Source organism: Anguilla anguilla, chromosome 2 (assembly GCF_013347855.1).
Source record: "Anguilla anguilla isolate fAngAng1 chromosome 2, fAngAng1.pri, whole genome shotgun sequence".
Lineage (NCBI taxonomy): Eukaryota > Metazoa > Chordata > Actinopteri > Anguilliformes > Anguillidae > Anguilla > Anguilla anguilla.
Window position 1 is genome coordinate 4629205 of NC_049202.1, and position 24670 is coordinate 4653874.

General features: G+C 50.4%; 1 protein-coding gene across 1 annotated transcript; it reads left to right on the forward strand.

Moving 5' to 3' along the window:
• Window positions 1–247: 247 nt before the first annotated feature.
• On the forward strand, window positions 248–24670 carry commd1 (copper metabolism (Murr1) domain containing 1). The gene is made up of 3 exons (XM_035406183.1): window positions 248–463; window positions 1451–1738; window positions 23071–24670. Exons 1-3 carry the CDS (start codon window positions 290–292, stop codon window positions 23176–23178), a joined length of 570 nt encoding a protein of 189 aa, XP_035262074.1. The 5' UTR covers window positions 248–289; the 3' UTR covers window positions 23179–24670.

Here is a 24670-nt window from a genome sequence, read left to right on the forward strand (position 1 = left end):
CTACAAGTGGTGGAAGCACTAGTAGAATTATGAATTGTGACAGCTATTACAGTACCAAAGCACACATTATGCAATGTGCTTTTCTCAAGACAAATAACGTACGCTGTCTTTTTATTTGCTTAGATGTCCGTCTAGCGGGTCGGCTAATAATAGGAAAATGGGCTCAAAACCATATATACACGAGAGAGTCTTCCAGTTCTGTGAGGCTGTGATCAGTTCACGTGCTCTTTCCACGCCCATGCGCAATCACATGACATTGTCAATGTGACCCGGATACAGGCTCGCAGACATGGCGGACGTAGACAGTTCGAAGTCGCTGAACGGCTTGCTAAATGGGATCGCTCAGATAGTGTACTATAACAATTCAGAAATTTCAGAGGAGCTTTTGAAAAATGAGCTGTACCCCGATTTGTCACAGGAGGAGTTTCACGTTTTACTCGAGAAGATGAAAGGTCTTTTGAAGGTAGCTAGTTAGCGTTACATTTTTGTGTTGTATACAGATGTTTACATTTTAACGTTTTTATGTGCAAACATGATTGTTTGTTTGTCTTGATAAAATGTATTTCCTGTTGTGTCACTTCATGTAAGGTGGTCATAATGTAGTTTACACAATTAGATAAAATATAAACGAATGCCCTAGGAATGCCAATGCACTGTTGCGTTTAGTGGTCTTAGCGGTGCCCATCGGTGCCAGTCCAATAATCTGCATGCATTGCAGCAAGATTTGTTTTATGGTTGCAGGTTGTAAATAGCGACATGCATCGCAAACCTGACCCGACAACCCTACAACTGCTGCTTCTTCACTTAAACCTAAATAACTGAAAATGCAGATGCACACTTTGCATGGGCATAGACAAGCCACACTGCGTTTATTTCCTTTGGAGATCTTACTTTGCACACCTCATGTATCGTTTATGCCTGCTACTATACCGTTCATCCAAAATAGTTCCCCGTAATTGGTACATGCTTGCTTGTGTGATGTAGCGGTGGATTTTCTTGCCAATTGTTTTTGCTTTTTAATGTGACCACCGGGCGGCAGCACTAACACACGCTATGCGTTCCCTGCTTTCACTTTAGGATCCTATGGTAATCTCAGTTTACAGATCCAAGTAATCTGATGGTTGTACAGTTTAAGTCTCTTTCCGTAATAAGTCTTGTTGTACTGGCGTCACTGAACGCAGGGTATCACCTTGCTGATGTTATTTCTCTCGTCTTCATGTAAAAGCACAATCTGAAATTTCTCCTTAGTGCAGAAAAAAACCCCTTTGCCCTACAAATTTGCTATTCCATTTCTGTTTCTGTCCTCTTTATATGTATGTACATATATGCTCACTCACTGAGTCATGTTTAGCAGGCTGAAGATTCTCCACAAGGGGGAGCTATCAGCACTCATGGTGCTTCTCATCAATGACTCTGTGTGTCCTTGTCCGTCTCCCCGTCCCCTGTCTAGTCCATAGCCTCGGCGGACATGGACCAGGCCCAGCTGGAGGCCTTCCTGACGGCCCAGTCGAGGAAGCAGGGCGGCGGGGGGGTGAGCCCCGAACAGGCGGCTTCCCTGTCCAAGTTCTGGAAGAGCCAGCGGGCCCGGGTTAGAGAGAGCCTGCTGTCCCAGAGCCGCTGGGAGCCGGGGCTCAGAGGCCTGAGCTGGAGGGTGGACCTGCCGACCTCCGCCAGCAGGGGGCAGCCTGTCAACGCCCCCGTCGCCGTGGTGGAGCTGGAGATGGGCCGGACTGGAGAGGTATGGGGGGGGCACTGCGGGTCAAGGGGCGTGGTCAGTGCAGGTCAAGGGGCGTGGTCAGTGCAGGTCAAGGGGTATGGCCAAGTCATTTGGCTCAAAAGTGCAGGTCCAAATAAATAGGACCAGAGATTTTGAGTTGAAGATTTGGGTACAAATTTGACCTTCTGGCTCAATGTGACACCCTCAGCTGTGGGAATGCAGCTATTTCAAGTCACTTCCTCTTGTAAAATATTAAAATGTCGCTGTTCTACCAGCGTATATAAAAATCACATCCACATGCAAGCATGGTGGGGGGGGGGGGCGGGGGGTTGAGGGTGAAAGGCAAATTGCAGAATGGAAAAATGTCCCACACACAGTTTAGTTATGCTAAAGTAAGTTTATTAACCACAGTCACAAAGACAACACTTCAGTCAGGTAAAGTCTTCATCAGGACAGTCAGCAAGCAAATTATGATGTGGCTTTTCACAGTGGATATGAAGCATCCTCCCCTTCTCTGGTATCGGAAGCTGCTCTTCAGCTATTTCTCCATTGGGGGGGAGGGGGAGGGAGGGGGGGATATTGTTATTGTTCTGCACTCTACTCTCCTGTGGTCCCAGTCACGTCAGCTTATGCCTTCGCCTTTTTTTGCGCATCCACATCAGAGGGCTTCCCCCACACGAAGAACAGTCAGACGAATATAATTTAACAATATTGGTCGCACGTGCAAGGTGCTTAATTGAGGATTCAATTAGGGAAGGGAAACGTGGGCCCTGATTAAATGAACCTTACGGAATACTGCCCTTTAAGGGTGAGGGGAAAAAATAGCAAAGTTGCGTGGGATTTATTTCTTTATTTACCTATTTAGTCATTCACTCATTCCTTCATTCAGTCATTCATTTGTAGCTGTTGTTGTTGTTATCTTTAGCACTGTAATTGTCTGGCCTGAACTGAAACGGTGTTTTAATTGCTGTGGGCGCCGCCAGCGTGTTTGATATAAAAGCCACAGATCTCAGTAATGGCCAGTTAGCCTGCATCAAAGCTTTCGTTACTGGGTTACTGGGCCTGTGTTTCTGCGGTCTGCTTGTTCTGACTGCTGTTTCTTTTTTTCAGACCACGTGTTTGCGGACCAGATCTCTGATTACGTTCTGCTTTTTTTCTTTCGCAAACAATTTCCTCAGACAGGCTGGCCTTCAGTCTCAATTCCCTGTTCCACTCCATTTTGACATAAGAATTCTCCATTTTTGGTCTGACCTTATTGACACGTACTCCTGTTTTGTAGTGAAATTAAAAGTAGCTGATGAATTTGACAGATATTTTGGCAAAATTAAGGCAGGAACCCCAGATGTTTTTGTTTGTTGTTTTTGGGATCGAGTGCACTCTGCTGTAATCTTTTAAAATATTGTTGCACGGTGTGTGTGTGTGTGTGTGTGTTTGTGGTGACCTTCTCACCCTATGAGAAGGGCTTAATGTTCTTTAAGTCCAGCTCATTTTTTTTGAAGCGATTTATCGAGATGGAATTTTAAGTCAGGTGGAAAATGAGCACATTCCACCGACGGAACCCGCGGTTCAGTAAATGACTCCGCATAACTAAAAAAAAAAAAGCCTCTTTCAGTTGCCACGGCAGCGAGTCGCTTTAATCTGCCCGTCGCATTGTGTGCGGCTCTCCTGAACTGGCGTTTCTGGTTCTCCACATCACTCGAGCGCAGCGTGTGGGGGTAACGGTGCAGGCGTATCGTTGTAGAGACGCAGGAAGAAAAAAGAAAAACACGGCGGTTTTCGTCGTGTCATTGTTTTCGTCGCGAACCGCGCGAGAAAAAAGCAGCTAGCGGCTAGCGACATCTTTGGCGGAATGCATTACATTACATTACATTACATTACAGGCATTTAGCAGACGCTCTTATCCAGAGCGACTTACACAACTTTCTTTACATAGCATTTACACTGCATCCAATTTATACAGCTGGATGTATACTGAAGCAATTTCGGTTAAGTACCTTGCTCAAGGGTACAACGGCAGTGTCCTTACCCGGGAATCGAACCTGCGACCTTTCGGTTACAAGCCCAGTTCCTTACCCACTGTGCTACACTGCCGCCAGGATGCCGCCAATGCTGTCGTGATGTGAGCAACGTTAATTAGGTCACAGCTTGCGGTGGTGCGCAGTCAGCTCTTTGGGGTTGGCCTCCCATCAGCGTCGCTGAGTTTCACTGATGATGAGGCTGGCCCCCTATGAGCCTGACATATGGCCATAAATACATCAACGTGTTGCCCTGGCATGAGCAAGCGATATTCTCTGTAGCGGTCTGTGGTCTAGTTTTTCCCAGAATTTACGGCCAAGTTTTTTGCATCCTTTTTGGAAGAGGATGAACGTGAATTTGATGCGACCGGACCCGGCGCGCACCGCCGTTCGTCTGCCGCCCCCTGCCTGTGTGGATGACCTTGAGCAGCCGTGGGTTTGCAGGACCTCTTGATCAGAGAGCTGGATCTCGGAGGCCTTTCCACGCGGCACTGAAACGCAGGTCTGGATTCGGCCCTAAGAGCTCCCGTCCCAGGGAAAGGCTGTGGCTGGTCGCTGTTTTATAACAAAATGATTCATTTGCAGACCCGTGGAATGCGTGTCCCAGATGTCTGCTTGCTTGTGGGGCGCTTTCAGCAAAGGAAATGTGTTTTGTGATTTCTCCCTCAGTTTGCCCCCCTCGTGTGTGTATTTGTGTGTGCAAATGTGTTTGCTGGCCCATGAACTAACTATTTGTACCGAGGTGTATGGGAAGGTGTGTTTCCATCTTTGCAGTTTGTAAGCTGTAAGACGTGTGATTGTTGGGCCTGTTTAAGCCTGTTGCAGTTTGATGCACTTTAAAGCCTCAGTTTGGCACAGATATCCGGTGGTAGTCTACTCAGATCTACTTCCTGTTTTTTTTTAATCTTCTCATAATCGGAAAAAAATCATAATGACCCTGTATCAACAGCAGAAAACATGGCTGCCGTGTGTCTTCACATTGAGTCGGTGTGCGCAGTGATAACACCAGTGTGTTTTTGGTCTTGTTATTGGACGGGATTCTCAGAAGAACCCCCCCCCCCACCACCACCCCCCCCACCGCACACCTGCATAAACAGCAGTGTGCGAAAGACGCTGAGCGCGAACAACACGGAGACTCCCTGAGGACAAGGGCACCTCCAGCATCACGTTTCTCCGACACAGCGTTTAGAGCGGATTAACCACGAAGAAGAGGTGCCTACAGAAGGCTTCAGTTCACAGCTCAGACGGGTCCTGTTTAACGAACATCACACTGGGGACAAAAACCAACTCGGAAACGCCACACGTATGCTGAAGAGGTGTCAAATCTCATGCTAAAAATCTCATACTCATTTATTTTTGAAACGGGGGGGGGGGGGGGGGGGGGGTGATGTTGAATGAACCAGTGAGTCCTCAACCCTGGACGTGGAGAGCCACAACGTCTGCTGCTTTTTGATTTCGCCCGAAACGCAGCAACCCGACTTGGACTTGGAAGAAAATAGGTGTGTGTGTGTGTGTGTGTGTGTGTGTTAGGCCTAGCTGTGTAATGAACCGCTGTGTTAGCTAAAATGTTAAAAGGGGGTAAACGTCCGGGCTGATTAAGTAATTAAGGGCCAGATATTGGGATGAAAACCAGAAATGCGTACGGCCCTCGTTGCTCACCTCTGTCCTGGAAACAGGGCTACCAGGACGTCCCGGTTATCCGTGGGTGTAATCCAGCACATCCCGGTTATCAGTGGGTGTAATCCAGCACATCCCGGTGATCAGTGGGTGTAATCCAGCACATCCCGGTTATCAGTGGGTGTAATCCAGCACGTCCCGGTTATCAGTGGGTGTAACCCAGCACATCCCGGTTATCAGTGGGTGTAATCCAGCACGTCCCGGTTATCAGTGGGTGTAATCCAGCACATCCCGGTTATCAGTGGGTGTAATCCAGCACATCCCGGTTATCAGTGGGTGTAATCCAGCACATCCCGGTTATCAGTGGGTGTAATGCAGCACATCCCGGTTATCAGTGGGTGTAATCCAGCACGTCCCGGTTATCAGTGGGTGTAATGCAGCACGTCCCGGTTATCAGTGGGTGTAATCCAGCACGTCCCGGTTATCAGTGGGTGTAATCCAGCACGTCCCGGTTATCAGTGGGTGTAACGCACCAGGTCGTGCTTCGGTTTAGCGGTTGCGCTAGCTGCTCCTGCGCAGGTTTCTGAAGTGGGCCCACTGTAAGTAGACCGGGTAGAATCCTTGAACTTTGACCTCTGATTGGGAGAAAAAAACACGGTACGCTCTGCGGTAGCTGTTAGATGACATCTTCTGGCGATTGCAGACTGATTGGCTGTGGGGGCAGGATGTCAGTTACGGGGGATGGCGTTTTGAGACTGTGGGGCAAAGTTTTTAGACTGAGTGGTGTTGTGAGACTGTGTGGAGTGGTGTTTTGAGATTGTGTGGAGTGGTGTTTTGAGACTGTGTGGAGTGGTGTTTTGAGATTGTGTTGAGTGGTGTTTTGAGACTGTGTGGAGTGGTGTTTTGAGGCTGTGTAGAGTGGAGTTTTGAGGGCCAGAGACCGCAGAGTGCCGCTCTCCCCCTGCATGGTGTAGATAGCGGTGTCCCTTTGCGCTGCCGTGTGCTGCAGGCCAGGTCTGAGGAGGCTCTGTGGCTTGCTGCGGCCTTTCTGCAGAACTGGATGAGTGAGCCCGCTTCCTGTTTCCCAGGTCTGTGCACTGCAACCCTGAGTGGAAAAAAAAGGAGAGGAAGGGGGTTAACTGCTCCTTCTCACGATCTCAATGCCACCACCCCCTGCCACGATGCTCCAGTGTCTGCAGGATGCGTGCCTATTATTTTCCCAGCATGCTTTTCAAATGGGGGAAAAAAATTCTAATGTTGTGTAAGAAGTGATAAATGCAATACTCAGTTTGGATATACATTAGGACGGGCGTGCCAACTTTTGTGCCAACCTCTCTTAATTATTAACCTCTGATGCAACTGCTCGAGCACCTTTAATGCACTGTATGTGCGTTCCCCTGAACTGGGGGTTATACAACCGGAGGCACACACACACACACACAACACAGGCACACGCACACACACACACACACACACACGCACACATGCACACATGCACACACACAAGCACACACACAACACAGGCACACGCACACACACGCACAACACACACACACACACAGGCACACACACACACACATGCACACACACAAGCACACACACAACACAGGCACACGCACACGCACACACACGCACAACACACACACACACACAGGCACGCACACACACACACACACACACACGCACACATGCACACACACAAGCACACACACAACACACACACACACACACAGGCACGCACACACACACACACACACACACACACACGCACACATGCACACACACAAGCACACACACAACACAGGCACACGCACACACACGCACAACACATACACACACACAGGCACACACACACACAAACACACACACACACACACATGTAACTGGAAAGTGACACTGAAGACCAGGCACGGGGAAATGTTTTTTCCCAGTGGAACAGTAAATGGGAAGTCCTAAATGCCACATGCCAGGTAAATTAGATTTGATTCAGGCTTCTATTACATCAAGGAAGGCTTTTCCTCTAAACCAATTTTTTCCCCCGTGCCTGAAGGTCAGGACGCATTTGTGATTTTGTAAAGTAGCTTGAGAAGCTTGCGTTCCAGACATTACAGCAAATAATTATTACAATTTTATTTCCTTTTTTTACGTAGGGGGGTTTGGGCATGTTGATAGGACCTGTTGCCGGGGGGTTGTCCTCTTAAAAACCCTCGTAGGGGCCCACTCCAAGGTCAAGGTGTCCTCTAAAAAAAAGCTGTTGGTCCTGTACAGAGACGTTGCTTTTATGTCTGTTCCATAGCGGGCTATGTACCTCCGTGACAGAACTCTGCAGTTCTACATCTCTTTTGAGACAGCTTTTCTCCCGTGTACGAATCCCCACACCAAATGTCAGCGGGGGTTTCTGATTCCCCCGCCACAGCGATTTCTGTGCTGTGATTGTTCCTGTATCTGTTACCGTCTCTGTCTTCCCAATCTGAATAATGCAAAAATACCAACAACAAAAAAAAGCAGTAAAGGACAGTGTTGTGTGTTCTAGAGCCAGGGTTTTTCAACAGGGGTTCCACAGACCCCTGGGGGCCCTTGAAGGTACTATGGGGGGTGGCCATGTGAACTCTGTGGCCCTCTCACAGGTGAGCCCTCTGGCTCTCTCGCAGATGAGCCCTCTCCTTCCTCTCCGCTCGCTGATAATCGGGCCGATGTCCTGTGCCTCCTTTTTCGGCTGGGGGATCTCTGCCGCCTGCCAAAACTAAAAGCTCCCAGACAGGCGAGAGGTGTAAGCCGAGAGTCTCGCCAAAACCTCTGGAGGTCAGCCCGTCTGGGGTCCCCGACCAATCAGACGGGAGATGAGACAGGGCTGGCCGGCCTATGTGAGGAAATTAGGTGAAGCAGAGAAAAGCTGTCTAGCTTTTGAGCACAGTGCAGATTTACCAGTGTGGACGTCCCAGCAGAGTAAATGAAGTTAAATAGCATACTGAAATATGTATTTATGTAATGTCTATGTTGGTAATATGTACTTTTTTCTGCATTGTTCTTTGTTTCTGTTTATCAATTCAGTTGTAACTGGTTTCTGTATTTTGGGTACTAATGTCTTTGCCCCTGATAAGGGGCAGATGCAGTGAGGGTGCCAGGACAGAGTCAGCCCCCCCCCCCCCCCCCCCCATCCCCTGGCAGGACGGGTGTAATGAGAAGTGTCCCAGATTCGTGTCACTCTGGCCCGGTCCCGATCCTGATCTCATTCTAAAACAGGCCGTCCCAGCGGAGCGCAGGTTTGAAACGAGGTCGGCGTTCTAACTGGAGGGCGTTGACCTTTTTTCGCGATGAGGACAGACCGGGGCGGGGCCGACCCGACCTGGCGTCCTGTAGACCGCAGCGCTCTTCTGGGGGCTTTGATCTCGGCGCCAAGTCCCCCCCAAAAAAAACCACTTCCTGTCCGGTTGAAGTTTGCGCGCGGGTTGGCGGGACGCTCGGGGGCCCGCGAGGGTGGAGCGGACGCCCGCAGAGACGGCCTGGCTTCACACGCTGAGCGGTTCAAGCACGCCGTCACCCCACCCGCCCCCCCGTCCCCCCGCCCCCCCGTCCCCCCCTCCTCCTGCCCCCCCGCCCCCCCCCCTCCGCCAGGCAAAGCAAGGACAGGCCTCTGATCTGTTCCCTTTATCTTCAGCTGTCTGATGCCTGGAAGAGAAACACTTGATGCAAGGGATGTGTGTGTTTATTTCCTGCGTGTGTGCGCGTGTGTCTGTGTGTCTGTGTGTGTGTGTGTGTATGTGTGTGTGTGTGTTCTGTGCACTCTCTGAGCGTAGCCATTTAGCGGTTTGTCTAGACCGATTTCTTGCAGAATAAAAAAATGCGTGTGTGTTTGTGCATGTCTGTGCGCACACAACAACAGTCACTCCAGCATGCATGAATGCGTGCCACTCCTTGGTTAAGTAAGTACCTGAAATATTTCAGATGCTTTTGAAATGTTAAAACACTCCCTGAGAATGTTAAAAAACTCCCTGAGAATTTTCAGTGAAACATGTTTCTAACCAACCATCTTCAGGAAAGAACTTCTGTTTTTTTTTTTCTGAATGTTGATGAAGATCAACTTTTATTTTAAAACTGTAGGCAATCTGCAGTTATCTTTTCCTACTTGAGTCTAAAGGTGTTGGAAGTATTTTAAATGATTATATAAGCCAGGCCTGTCTGTGAGCTGGTCCTCCTTATCTCCTCACTCATGCTATACACGGGCTGTGTGGAGTTAACACAGCACAATAAACCAATACAGCACACTGCTGTCGAGCGACCAATGGGCAGCTCTTCTGTCCTGTGTGGGCGGAGCCAATGCGTTTGTGTTCCGAGTGCCCATCTAAGGCCTTAGTCTAATGGCAGTGCGTTCCAGCCTGCTCGACTCCTCTTCAGCTACAGCCTGCGTTTTCAACAGGGGGTCTTTGAAGATACTGGGGTGGGGGTCCCTGGCCAGACATGTTATGCAATGAATATACATAGATTTTGGATAGTATTTTAAAATATTACATTTATTTATTATTATTTTTAAATACACCCCTTTTTTAACTTATGACGGGGGTCCCCTGGATGCCTTTGAGCCTGGGTGGGGGTCCCTGGATCAGAGAAGGTTGCGAACCCCCTGACCTGAAGCTGGCAGCCCTGTGCACCAGGTGAACGGAAGCTGCGGAGGTCTGTACTGAAAGGGTTTTGCGGACGCACAGAGCCGCCAGACGGGCCTGTACGTTTCCGCCAAAAGAGGGGTTTGGGCGGGGGCCTCACGCGGTTTTCAAACGGAGGAAAGGCGAGCCCTTCCCTTTGGCGGGGCGGGGGTTCTGTTTCCTGTGCCCCGCCCAGGCGAGCGTTGTGACTTCCTGTCCGTTTGACGGAGGGCGGACCGTTAGCGGCATAGGTAAACGGCCCCGCCGCGGCGTCCCCCGAAACCTTGGAAGCCCTTTCACAACCCGGCTTCCTGTTTTTATCGCACGAGCCAATCAGAGGCATGCATTTGCTGGATTGCAATCTTGAATCGCTTCCGCCACACCGCTTAGGTGGGGGGGGGGGGGGGGGGTTTGGGGGGAGAGAAAAGTCTGCAGACTCCAGCTATGTAGCCGCTGTGCTGGAAGACACAGACGGGGTTTGATTCCTGCGGGGGGGGGGGTTTGGGGGGGGATTGGGGGGGGGGGGGGGTGGGGGAGTGGTTCTCCGACAGGGACAGGGTTTGATTCCTGGGGGAGATTAGGGGGGCGGCGGGGGGGGGTTGGGGGAGTGGTGCGCTGACAACGACGGGGTTTGATTCCTGGGGGGCATTGGGGGGGGGGGGGGGGGACAGGGACAGGCCACCCAGAAGGCCTCGTAAACGTGTGTCATTGTTTTCTTACTCCGGTTTAAACTCTGCCGCACCTCTGTCAGAGGTGAACCCATGTCTGCGCGGAGGACTTCCTAAAAAAGAACACTGTTAATGGGCTGATGCACAGCATGAGCAGGTCACGCCGGTACTGGCATCACTTAAAAATGTATTTTTAATTTCAGAAGTGAAGAAAGTCTCGTATCAACAGACACCGAGGGGGTCATCGCACTCCGGGCATTACCGATAAGCAAATGCCAAAATGTCTGTGCCAAAGTGCTGAGTCACTGTCCAAATCTTGCCCTTGCTGGTTTTGTCCCTTTGCCTGTTTTTGTTTTTAAGGCCACTCGTGAAGTTAACGAAGATTTGTTTGTAACATTTTATTAAAAGAAAGGAATCTTTTAGATCTTTTTAAAAAGCTCATTTAGGCACACCGTGTGTTGGTACAGTGTGTACCAACACTGTGGCAAAACTCAAGCCGCAGATACCGATCGCAAACACTGATTTGTGGCATTTTATTAAAAGAAAGGAATCTTTTAAATCTTTTAAAAAAAAAAAAAAAAAAACTAATTTAGGCACACGGTTGTTAAGTACAGCGTGTGCAGATACTGTGGCGAAAACTCAAGCTGTAGCCTAGAAACCGATCGGGCTCCAGGTCTCCGTGCAGAGCGTTATGTGGGCACCGGGGCCTGGTGAGCATTTCTACAGGAATGTAAACTCTGTCTTTTTTCCGTTAGACGTGTGCGTGTGTGGTGCCAGCGTTTGCGACAGCACGCTGGGACTCGGGGTTTTTATCTGTTTAACGCAGCCTGTCCCCCGCTTTATCGGCAAAGTAGGCGTAGCGCATCCAGGAGCGCGCGGGCGACTCCGGCGCGTTTTTCCCAGAGTGCAACGCTCCTCGAGCTCCCCTGCCCGTCGAGGCGGAGGGCCGTGGATTTCGGGGCGGCTCGTTGAACCTCCCGTCTCCCGCGGTCTGCTTTCGATGGAGCTCACGCGCTCCGCTGCCCCCCACAGAGCAGCCCACGCTGTTAGCTCGTTAGCTCGTTAGCTCGCCGTGCGACCGGGATCCGCGAGCCACTCCCCCCTCGTCGTCAGGGAAACGCACGTAGTTCTCACGCGCAGCTGGACGCTGCACCGCTAACTGGCGGCAGTGTGGTGCTAGCGGGTGAGGACCTGGTCTCGTAACCCAAAGGTTCGATTCCCGGGTGGGACGCTGCCGTTGTACCCTTGAGCGAGGCACTTAAGCTGCAGTTCTTCTGTGTATATCCAGCTGTATGAATGGATGCAAATGTAAACGCTGTGTAAAAAGTCGTGTACGTCGCTCTGGATGAGAGCGTCTGCTAAACGCCTGTAATGTAATGTCATGTAATAACTGCACCCGCCATCCCGCTGGGGAAAAAAAGGGAAAACTCGGCAAAATGGAGGCCGAGAGCTCTGATTTGTTGATGCGAGAGGGCAGCCTCGCCCGCTGATCGCAGTCAGAGAAACGCCCACCTATCGATTTATCTCATTTGAGATACGAGCGCGTGCACAGTGCGTGGCCAGCCTATCGATCGCGACTCTGAGCGCCGCGATTTCATAAGAGGAGACAGTGCAGGGCTGCGCGCTGGTGGGTCTGCTTCGGTTCGGGCCGAGCAAATGTTTGGACATCGCGTTAAAACCTTTCGTCAGCTTGACATCCGCGGTCTGAAACGTGCCTCGAACTTCTGTCGCTCCGTGTTGATTGGTCGGCTGCTTCCCGTCGCGCACCTTCTGTTGACAAAGAGGGCTTCGCTCGCAGTCTGAGCAAAACGTCCGCAAACAACACGGTTCAGTCGAAACTCGGCGAAAATCAGCGGTTAGAAAACCCGATTATTTCTTAACCTGAGTGCTGTTTGTCGGCGCTGGGGCCAGACGGTGTCTGTACCCTGTTGACCTTGATAATCAGTAACAGAGCTCCCGGTAGTCTGAAATAGACCCGTGTTTGCTCAACGTGTTTGTCTGGCTTTGTAAGGGCTTTTTTTTTTTTTTTTGACAACGGTGGCGTGTGGTGACAGAATCTTGAGTGTGACCTTCACTCACGACTCGCTGTCGGTGTTGAGTGATCCCAGTTCAGCAACCCAGCGAAGGACTCCCCGAATCCTGTTCTCAAAGCCTCTAATTACAGCTTGTGTCAAACTGATCACTGAATGGGCAGTAGAAATTTTTTTTTTAAAAAACACTGTGATGTACACACACGTTCACACGTGCACACACACACGCAGACACACACACACACACACACGCACGCACATGAATAACAGATTAAGCCATAATCCGTACCAGGCTTCTAATTAGCCAGTTTGTTCTTTGGTCATGGTTGTGATCTTCCCTCTTCGCTCCTTTCCTTTTGAAGTAGGCCCAGATTTCTGTTGGATTGTAAATACACGGTATTTATTTTTTCAGTGGAGGAGGGAGAAGACCGGACATTAGACAGCCTACAAGTCTGGAATCGACCGCTGGCTTCAAAATTAGTATGCCGAACGCGAGTTGGCCGAGCGAGTCTTCGCCCACCCCCACCCCCCCCCACACTTGTCGTTGTACAGAAGATGTTGTAATTTGGCTAGAGGCGCACGGCGGCATTAGCGGTATGTCCTGTGAAGGGCAGATCGGCGGACTCTGCGGGGGTTGCGGGTTCCAGTCCTGAGTGGACCTGTTGCGGTGGCGTTTTTTTTAAAGCTCGCCACATTTCCGTCAGACCGGAGGGTACACTTTCAGACAGGCGCGAGGGTGCTAACGTGCTAACATGCTAACGTGCTCGCGGCGGCACGTGGCCCAGGCAGTGCCGCTGCATCGCCGCAGCCTGGCCCCGCCCGTTGGGGTCGACGCGCAGGGAGGGGCGTGGCTTCAGCCTGCGCCGTTTCACTGGGTCCATCCTCGAACCCGACCCCGCCGTGGCTCCGCCCACTGCCGCCAGCCTCCAGCTGTCTGTTAGGCCTGCCGCTGCTTGCAGAGCTCTGAAACCCGGCAACGAAGCACTGTGCATCTGTCACTGTCACCCAACCTGTGCTGATCAAACAGCACACACAGGAGCACCTGTACACACAGTGACAGACTCACACGCGCGCACGCACACATACACACATGCACACTCACACATACACACACACACACATGCACACTCACACATACACACACACACACATACACACATGGACACTCACACACACACACAGACAGTCACAGATCCACACACTGTGACAGATGCTTAATCATGGAAATGCACTCACGCACACACACACACATGCACCCAGGCACCCAGGCGCACAGAAACACAGTGACAGATTCTTAATCATGGAAATGCACTCCACGCACACACGCACACACGCACACATGCATATGAACGACATAGGCACACATACAGTGATGAAGGTGCTGTCGTTGCTGATTAACTCTCAGTTCAAACAGAATTAAAGTGCAGGTTTAAGGACGGCTCTGTTTTTCCCGCTCGGAAAGCCTGTTTTCCGTACCGGGATCCAAGTAACCTGAGCAGATCAGTCTTGGACCCATAACTCCCAGGGAGGGAGAAGTCGGCTTAATTGACAGATATATTTTTTTTTAGAAATGGATTCAGTCGATGGGTTCCTTTGATGATAAATCAAGAGAGGATTCATCACGTCTGACATCACAATCCGTCGGCTCCACGGCTAACAAAGCCGGCGCCTCTTACGGGAAAACCCACGGCCGTAATTCCATTATCTCGTTCTGGACGGGGAACATTGATTTAATCGTTTGGAACGGCAGGACCGTCCGACTCAGGAAATTGATTTGTCTCTGAACCGCCTGAATATTGAAATGAGAGGTACCTCCGGTGATTACCCTGAAGTTCTAATCGTGGTGCTGTCATATAATCGGCTGCAGTGGAGAGCACATGCTGGTTATTCTTTACGTTAACGGGCAGTTTCTTCACCCGAAGTGTCCTTTTCTAAAACCCTTTTTGTTGTCGTCGTCGTTGTTGTCGTTGTTGTTTTAAGAAAGCGAGAGAGCGGTTTGGTTTGAAAGCAGGAGGCGATGCCGAACGGCGCATTAAAGCCAACCAGGCCAATAGGAGTCACAGTTAGCTGTGAGGTTGCGCCAAAACACATGAACACTTCCTCACATGGGGATTTCAGACCGGCGTTCAGGGGGGGGAGTGTCAAGAGTAACGTCCTTACCATCGCTCTCAGTCTGAAGGAGCGTGCATCCATCGCCATGGCGACAAACTACCCTGGGAACGTGAAAGCAACAACGTGCAGCCTGAAATGTTTTTGGCTGCGGTGATGAGCTAGAGGCCTAATGTTATTCCTAAAGCCCTCCGTCTATGTAGGCCTGTGCTTAGGCTGCATAACATAAAAACGCAGTGTTTTACTACTTGTCCATTTTATGTACGTATTTTTAGAGACCTCCATCACTGATACGATGACGTGTGCTGATGGTGGTAATGCACTGTTTATTACAGGGTTATTGATAATGGGTCTGTCCTTTTTTTGGGAGGGGTGGGGGGGTTGCACAGTTATGAGCACCACTTATGCATTGTGCTGCTGGCTCAGGCTGAAGAAGGAACGTTTATGGCAGCTTTTTCCGATCTTCTTCCGCTGTCCTCCAGAAGCTTGTTTATTTCAGTTGCGGTTGCACAGTTAATGGATCTTGTGTAAACCGAGCGCAATAGGTTTCAAAATTCAATGAGGGGTTATGATGCAAAATCCTGAATTCGCATTCTCGATTGGTGCAGATGTATGTCTTGCACAGGCTTAAAGGATTTTTTATTTTACGCCCCCCCCCCCCCCCCCCCCCCGTCGTTGTGTCTTTTATGTTCTTGCATGTCCTTCCTTAGTAATGGGAGCACTCCGGTGTTCACATGGGATCAGATCCTGTGCCAAGCCCTGGCGTTTTAATCACAGTAAAATTCAAATTCGAATTCAAAATGCTTTATTGGCATGAAATACGTTTGTACTTACTGCCAAAGCGTACACACAGAAACAGGAACAGGAATACAAACAACATGAAATACAAACAACATTGCGGCAATGACAACAATGCAATTAACAGTGTGGTCATGGCCACAGCGAGGAGGCTACACAGCAACTCATTCCCCCTTTCTGCCAGCGAGTGCGTTAACACACTTAAATATCACGTTCAGTGCCGTTGGAGCGAGAGTCTGTTTTGTTTTGTGCATCTCCCTTGATTTAGTTTCTGATTACGTGGCATGATGATATCGCTGGTGGAAGGTGGAGGGGGGGGGGGGGGGTCAGGCTGTGTCACTGTGACGGGAACGGGGACAGTGACGTAGGGGCGAGTGCGGGTGAGGGGGTGTAGGCCTGAGAACGTTAAATTCCGTGACAGGGATGAGCGCAGCCAATGAATGTGGCTCCTCAGACCGGGCGGGGTCCCATCAGTGGGGTCCCGTTAGTGGGGGGGTCCCCCAGCTCGATGCGCAGACCTAATTAATGTCCCACAAGCCCCGGGTAAGATTAGGTGTCGGGTGCCTCTCTTTATAAGGCGGGCTCCTCCGGGGCGATGCTGTCCCGGTCGCGGTGGCGGTACGCTCGCCCTTTCTCACCGCGGGTTTCCAGCGGTAAGGCCGCTCGGAGCGGTTCAGGCGCTGGCGCAGGTGCCCCCCCTCTCTACCCCGATGCCACAGGGCTGGGCATCCAGCCAGCCAGCCAGCCAGCCAGCCAGCCAGCCGGTTTCCCAGCATGCAGTTCTGCCCTCGGACACACCTCCGCACCGTTGCTCTGTGAGAGGGATGTGAAGTGGCGGGAGAAGTTCTGCATGTGCCCTTATATGGGCGTAGGCTGCGCTGATGGAATGAAACCACACGGGTAGCGTGAGCCTTCGGTTAGTGGTTTGGCGGTTTTGGGGGGGTCGCTGTTAGGAAGACTGGCCTAGATTACCCCCAAACCCCTCCCTCTTCCCCCCCCCCCCCCCCCCCCCCCCCCCCCCATCTGCACACTGCCAGCCCACACCCACACACAAGCAAATGGCGGTAATGAGCCGTTGTCTGCCTGGATTGCCAACCTCTGCCAACCTTTGTCCTTCAAATTTGGAGTGATTTTTTTTTACAACCTTTTAATGCACAAACCCAGTTTGGCAAAGTACAGCAATCATTAAAATTAATATGATCAAAAATGTTTGTGCAGAAAAAACAAGCAGTAATCTGTTTGTTAGTCAGTGCTCAGGACAATTTTTCCTGGTGTCCAGGTCATCCTCTTATGTGGTTTTGCATATTGGGGTCAGGCCAATGGAGTGCCCTTTTTTTACTTTCTTTGCTTCATTTCCCTCGTTACTCGTGGAACTTTCTGGAAATTCGAAATCGCCTCGCTGCGGCAGATAGCGGTCACTTTGGGCTGAGTTCCCAGCACAGCTGGAGACTACCGCTTTTTTTTCTGTGCGTGTGTGTCTGTTCTGTACGACCCCCCCAGACGTGTTTCTTGCGGGAAAGGGGAAGTAGCGGAGTTAACCGCATAGACGACGAGGCGAGATTGGGAGCGTGGTCAGGGGGCGAGTCTGCGTAGCTGGAACTTCCCCAAATCGAATCGCAGAAGTGCCCTGAGAACGCGCCCCCGGAACTGTCTGTTTGTGGTTCGGTCAGGCGCAGGGACCAGCTTGAGTGACGACACTTCTGTGGTTGTGCTGCAAGCCTTGGCACTGCTTGCGATGGTGAACGTAGCATTGTGGCTATCGCTGTCCTCGCATAATGCCCAAACTGTCCCTTGAAGAACTTGTTGTACGTCGCTCTGGATAAGGGCGTCTGCTAAATGCCTGTAATGTAATGTAATGTAAAAGAAGGGACCTGTAGACAGCGGAGCTCCTGCTGATTGGCTGATTCTGTGCCCGGTGGACAGTGGGCTGGACTTCGATGGGCTGGAGAACTATAGGAGAAACCGAACAGCCAGAGGTTGTTTTTGTTGATTAGAGGAATGATGTGTCTTACGGCGCTGGAATTCAGATGCCATTCGCGTTGATATGATCACAGCAGATTGGAGGGAAAAAAGTTGGCCCAGTCGCTGGCTGTTGGTGGTGTGTGATAAGGGGCTTGTTTATGAAACCGTCCTGTACTGATCAGCCCCTCTGTTCTCTATCTTTACTCATCTGTGGCACAGACTGGCTAACTTTGAAAGGTTTTTCTTCTTTTTTTTTTTTACTTTTATTGCATTACATTCATTTAGCATGTTCTTTTTTTTATGCAGAGCGACGCACACGACAGGAGAACAAAAGCACTTTCACCTGATTTAGTCTGTGTGAGTAATGCCGCCAGGCCTGCTTAACAGCATTCCCAGGCTTGCATCGCTAACGTGCTAATGTGGAGTAACTATGCAAAGCAAGAACAAAAATATGTTAAAATCCTGAATACTGCACACGGAGTACTTCCATAATAAGCACTCTAAAAAAAAATAGCAATTAAAAAAATTAAAAAAAAAAAACATTTCAGAACCTGAACTAGTCTGAATGTTATGAGAGATAGAGGCTGATGGTTGGAGGGGGAACAGGATGTCATCTGAGGAGGTGGATTTTTTTTTGTTTTGTTTGTTTTTTGCTTGCGGACTAGGATCCTGCTGTTCTGAACACTGCGAGGGAAGTTTGTCCCGTCCTTGTCGGGGCCAGTGTGGGCACGTGCGGCGGCGAAGTGGAGAAGGGGGGGAGTATCGAGTGAGAATGCAGTTATACTGCCTCAAACGATCGGATTAATAAATAAAGAGGTTCGTGAATGAGGACGATCCGGTGTCCGTGGTTACGGGTTCCGGAAACTTCATTCATTTTTCAGTGGCGCGCCTTTTCTGCTGTCAGTTGGTCTCGTGTGATGGGATGGGATGGGACGGGCCCGATGTGGTGAGCGATGTGAGTTGGCCGTGGGGTTTTTGTGCTGTATCAAAAGGGGCTGTTGCTACAGTGGAGAATATCCATCCCTGACCCCCCCCCCCCCCCCCACCCCCCCCCCCCCACCCCCCCCCAGGGCTCGATCAGTCATTAAGAGTAAGACTGGACAGAAACCTTTCCCCCCCTCTTCTGTGATATTTCAATCTGGCATGGTAATTACCCTTGACTAATGGCCTGCTCCTCCCCCCCCCACCGATTTCCTAACTTCCACTTAATTTGAAATTCGCTCTTTGTCTGCCGACACTAGATTTAAATTTTTAATCAGTTAATTGGCTCTCGACAAAGCCACCACTGATGAAATCAGGAGAGGCCGATCACATCGAGTCTCTACATTATGGGAACATGGGTGGATTTCAGCGTGATCGGGGACCCAGTGACAGGACACGGTAAGCATCCGCTTCAGAGAGGACATTGTCTCTCTGGTTTGCCGAGCTCAACTGGTGTACCCACTAAACCAGCGGCAAAATCGGCTGCGGCTAATTTTCCTTTCGGAGTTAAATTGGTGATGTGTGGTAGCGGGGAGAACAAGGAGCTGATTCTTTTTTCTGCTTTTTTTTTGTTTGCTTCCCACTCGTCTCCTCCCATATTGGGATATTGGAGGGAGAGAGGACGCAAAAATCGGGTTCCCCGGGCACGGAGGAGAGGAGGTGGTAGTGGAGGGAAAGGAGGATACGTTTTTAGAGTATTGGGACGCACCCCTCTCTTCCCTGGGCGAACGCCACAGCCAGTCTCAGCCAATCACGTGTCACCCTGCAGGGCTGCGGGCCGTGATTGGCCCTGATGTAGTCCAGGTTCAGTTCCACACTGCAGGGGCCAATCCATGCAGCCTGACAAATTAATTTCAGTTGCTGACTTTAACTGACTTTATGAAATTCATGACTCAGTGACTGAAGTATGACGTTTTAACCTTCCGCTCTGCTTTTCTAACTGCTTTTTCCACTGCCTCATTCCCCATTTGATGTTTCTCAACTTTTGATTGTCAACCATCCTGTTTGGTAACTTTGTGTTTTCTGTTCATGTCCCCCCTTTTGTAAAAGAGATTTTGATCTCAATGGGGTTATCCTAAATAAAAAAATTTAAAAAATCCATTCAGTAGAACAGCTCTTTAACAGGATGAGTCACCCAGCACCCCCTCGATGTGCTGTTCTGATCTCTGGTTCCCTCCCTTGGAACGGATACTCTTCAGTGTTTCTGCCTAGTAAAACCAGCTCCACTCACCTCTTTTATTTTGGCCTTTTTTTTGTGTTCGTGAACACAATTGCCGTTTTCAAAGTGGTTCAATGTGCCGCGGTAAACTGGAGCACCGTTTCCCCAAAACTGGGACACACCACCCCCCCCCACCCCCCCCATCCCGCACCCTCCCCTTTCTTTGTTCTGTAATTGTGACGTTATAGACAGACCTCAGATTGAATCATTATTTAAAATACTTCCTTAGATGCAGATAAACACTCATAGGCATGAAAGGTGACACATTATCCATGCTGGTGACCGTGCAAGTTAACAGTAAAAAAATTGTTCAAAAGTATACAAAATTATTACTGTGTGCCCCAGATCTGAATGTGGAACGTAGAACATGAGCACAGGTTATCCAGAAGCTGCCTGTTGTTCTTTTTTCCTAGTTTCTGAAGGCGGGACTTGATTAGATTTAGGCGAACCAACAGAGGCTCATTTTTGCAGTGACTGCAGGGAGGACCATTGCATTTCCACTGAACAGTAAGGCCATTTCATTTGTGAACCCCCCCCCCCCCCCGGTCTATAGGCTCGGTTGTTTCCGTGGTAATTTCTGAAACATGCTTCATGTGCTGGGCCAGACGGAGCAATCGCGCGAACAAGGAGGGGCTTTCAGTGCTCGCTGGGGCAAATTAAACGGCGGGCTCTTCCTCCTCCGTCTGACGGTTTAGCCGTTTTTCTGGTGTTTTTAGCCGTTTTTCTGGTGTTTTTAGCCGTTTTTCTGGTGTTTTCTGAGGCTTCCGGAGGAGCCAGGTAAAGCTCAGCCGCAACGGCACGGGACGGTGTGGGCGTGGCCTCTCAGAAAAGGGGGAGGAGCCGGACTCCTCCCGCTGCCATGTTTTTTTCGGGGGTTAAATGCACCGATTTCGCCAGTTTATCGACATTTCTTCCCACGCTTGCAATTCTTCATCACCATCATCATAGCATAGCGGAGAGGAGCTTCACCAACCGGAGTGTGCTGTTAACCGTCCATAGCACAGGGCCAGTGGTGATTGGTGGATTCTACTTCCTAGATAACCAACAATATAGTCAGAATGTATCCACCAATCACTGTTGGTGTTGTTCCACTGTCTGGTACAATGGTGCTTTGTGATTGGTGGAGTCCCTCTCTGTATTCCTAAAGTGTAAGGCGATGACAGCAGGACTGTCCAGGGCCCATTTCTTTATCCCTGCAGTTTCAAGAAGGGAACATGCTTCTTAGAATCCTTCTTCCTTTTTTTTCTTCTCCTTTTTACTGCTGATGGAAATCGTTATCATAGTCTTATGAAATTAGAAGCTCTTGCGCAGTTTCTGGAAAATCTAATTTAATGATTCACATCCAGGAAAAAAGAATATATTGGGTGGGGCGGGGGGTGGGGGCAAAAAAATATGAAAAATGAGGGTAGTTGAGTCACGGGCAGTGGATGATCTGGAAGCCAGATTGCTTTGGTTGAGATCATTTTCAGGTAGCGTGTGTCACTTCCTCTGTAGGGGTTGAGTGAAGTGGCTGTAGACGCTGCAGGTCTTGGCTGTACATCGTACACTGCTCAACGCACAGACACAGACAGTGTGGGGACCAGCCCGTTTCACTGCAGGTTGACTTCAGCCTTCACCCGTACCCCTGCTCCCCTGGCCCCTTTGCCCGGTCCCCTGTCCCTTGTCCCCCTGCCCGGCCTGCTGCCCTGCCCCCTGACCCCTCCCACCTGACCGGCCTGCTCCCCTGCCCCCTGTCCCATGCCCCCTGTCCCCTGCTTCCCTGCTCCCCTGCCCCCTGTCTCCTGTCCCCTGTCCCCTGTCCATCCTGCTCCCCAGCCCAGCTCTTATCTCCGTGTCTGCCGCTCCCCCGTCCCCTGTCCCATGCGCCCTGTCCCCTACCCATCCTGCTCCCCTGCCCCCTGTCTCCTGCTCCCCAGCCCCCTGTCCCCTCCCCCCTGTCCATCCTGCTCCCCAGCCCAGCTCTTATCTCCGTGTCTGCCGCTCCCGTGGCTGTGCACGCCGCCTCCACCAGCGGCTCTCGGCAGACAGAAAAAGGGGCGCGCGGCGCACACTTAGGAAAAGGTCACATTCAACACTGGCTGATATTCCGGGCTATTTATAAAGAGGCCCAGGGCTTTGTGTGTCCCGTAAGAGATTTCAGCAGGGACTTTCTTCTGGGGCAAAATTGAGAAATGTCCAGTCCCGGTCAGATGACTGCGTGTAAGCTCTTCTTTGTTTGAGAAAATGGTAAAATGTATATGTGTCATCCATTGTTTTAAAAAAAAAAAATAATAATAATAATTTGGATTTTCCCTTCATTTTCTCCCCAGTTTGAAATGCCCAGTTGTATTTATCGGCAGTTATTGCTGTAACCCCTGCTCTGTATTTGGGGTTTTGGGAGCATAGCCACGTAGCGCTGCACCATTTCAATTTTGGTCTTTTTTGTCCTAGTGGGGCCTCTGTTGGGCAGGTCTTTCCTCCGCTTCTTTGTTCAGCTTCACATCCGCTTCCTCTCCTGCGCAGGAGCTCGCATCCCCAGAATGCTCTGTCATCCATTTCCCCTCACCTGTCACATGACCTGAATTTGCCCCGCCCACATTCTGTACACACACACACACACACACACACAGAGTGAAATTTTTACTTTTGCAGTCCATGTGTTCCGAGCTAAAACAGGCGTTTGATATCCAGTTTCGTGGGCGGTTGGGATGGGGAATAACCGATTATTGTGCCATGTTTCTGTAAATTCACAGTCCGTATGTTCATATGCATTCTTAACGTTGTTGGGTTGTTATACCCCTTATTGTACACTTATTAGTATCACACCTCCGTGCCTCCTTGGTGATACCGCATGTTTGTGTTCCTGAGAGTAGCACTGATGTTCTCCGTTCCTCTTTGTCATTCTCATTAAAAGCGTCTGCCAAGTGATTGTAATTTAATGTGGCTTTGACAAGGAAAACATGAAGTGACTCAACCAGTCTGCTCTGTCTGTCTTTGTCTGTGCGTGTGTCTCTTGTATGTGTGTGTGGCATGTGTGTGTATGTGGCATGCGTGTCTGTGTGTGTGTGTGTGTGTGTGTGTGTGTGCGTGCGTGCGTGCGTGCATACGTGTGCGTGTCTGTGTGTGTGTGTGTGTGTGCGTGTGTGTCTCTCTGTCTGTGTGTGTGCGTGCGTGTGTGTGCGTGCGTGCATACGTGTGCGTGTCTCTCTGTCTGTGTGTGTGTGCGTGCGTGCGTGCGTGCGTGTCTCTCTGTCTGTGTGTGTGTGTGTGTGTGTGTGTGTGCGCGTGCGTGCATACGTGTGCGTGTCTCTCTCTCTCTGTCTCTGTGCTCGCAGGACTCTGAGTTCCTCTGCCTGGAGTTTGACGAGGCGAAGGTGAACCAGGTGCTGAAGAAGATGGCGGAGATCCAGGAGAGCATCGACCGCGTGGTGCACCAGAGCTAGCCGCGGGAGATCGGCCGTGGACCGTGCGTCGGCCCGGGCGGGGGGTGGACTGTACGGGACAGCGGGAAGCATCCCGAACGTACATCTGTTCTGAAGGGGGAAGTGCCCCGAACGTACATCTGTTCTGAAGGGGGAAGGCCGACGGCGAATCAGATCACAGAGGGGCGGGGCCTCCTGTCGTCAGCTTAACCCGGCCACTCACTCCCTTCCTGTTGCTTTGATCCCTGATTGGTTGGATTGTGCTCTTCCTCCTAATGCTGTGTCATGACCCCCCCCCCCCAACTCCCCCAACCCAGGGAGCGTCAGAAAACAAAAACACTGCGTGATGAACACATAAAAATTGAGATGCCAGTTTAGATATATTAATGTTTTTTTTTTTGTTTTGTTTTGTTTTTATACACTTTTTGCGCATGTTAATTGCAGTCTGTCTACAATGTGCCCAACCACAGACCCACACGTTGCCTTGCCATCCAGTAGCCCGCATGTGCCGCCAGAAATACAGACATCATCTCAGAAGCACGAGCTTGTGTCAGTCTTTTTTTTTTTTTTTGGGGTAAAGCAGGTTCCTGTGGAGAGGGTACTGTACCATTGGCCCTGCTGTCTGTACCTTTAGGCCCTGCTGTCTGTACCGTTGTTCCTGCTGTCTGTACTGTTGGCCCTTGGGCTGTTCTCTCTCGAACCCTTCCTCTGTCATCAGTCTTCATTGCAAGCTCAGCCCAAGGATGACTGCTGCAGACTCGGTCCTCTTACACAGCCAGGGATAAAATTGCATTCCCTTCCTTCTCTACTGCCATTACAGTATTTCCTAATTCAGTTAGGGGATATATACATATATATATATATATATCAATTGCATTTCCTGTTCGTCTCTGAAAACTCTGCCTGTCCAGCTGCTTAGTCATGGCGTACGTGGGGACCTATGTGTCTGTGGTTAACTCTTTCGTTGTTGAGCCCTGTTGGTCTCTACCTCCGTTTTCATTCATGTAGCACGGCCTCTAGTACCTCCCAATTTGGGAGGCGAACGTGAACGCCGCCTCTTTTCCCCCTGCAGTCGCTGCAGTCCTCCCAACAGGGAGGGGGGGGGGGGCGCTCTCGCGTGTCGTGGAAAGGGGGAAAACATGGCAGCCGAAAAACCCTCCCTCCCTATGGCTGATTTTGATTGGTCCATACGATATCCAATCACAGTCCTAAGCCGCGCACTTTCACCTGAGTGGCGCACTCTTGTCCCCATTAATAATAGATTAAATTTGGGTGGTTTCCCCATTTGAAATGGTGGTTGCCCTGACAGGTGGATAGTGTCACGTAGTTCAGTGTGTTAAAATACCATGGCTTCAAGCCATTTCCACAAATTCAAATTCAAACAAATGAGAGCGGCAGCCACTGGCACTCTGCAGTGAATTCGTCGGCAGTTCTAATTGGTTTTCTCATGTCTGTGCTATGCTAGCTTTGGGGGCAGTGAACCCAGCGCATTAAATGTTTCCCCCAGGGAAAA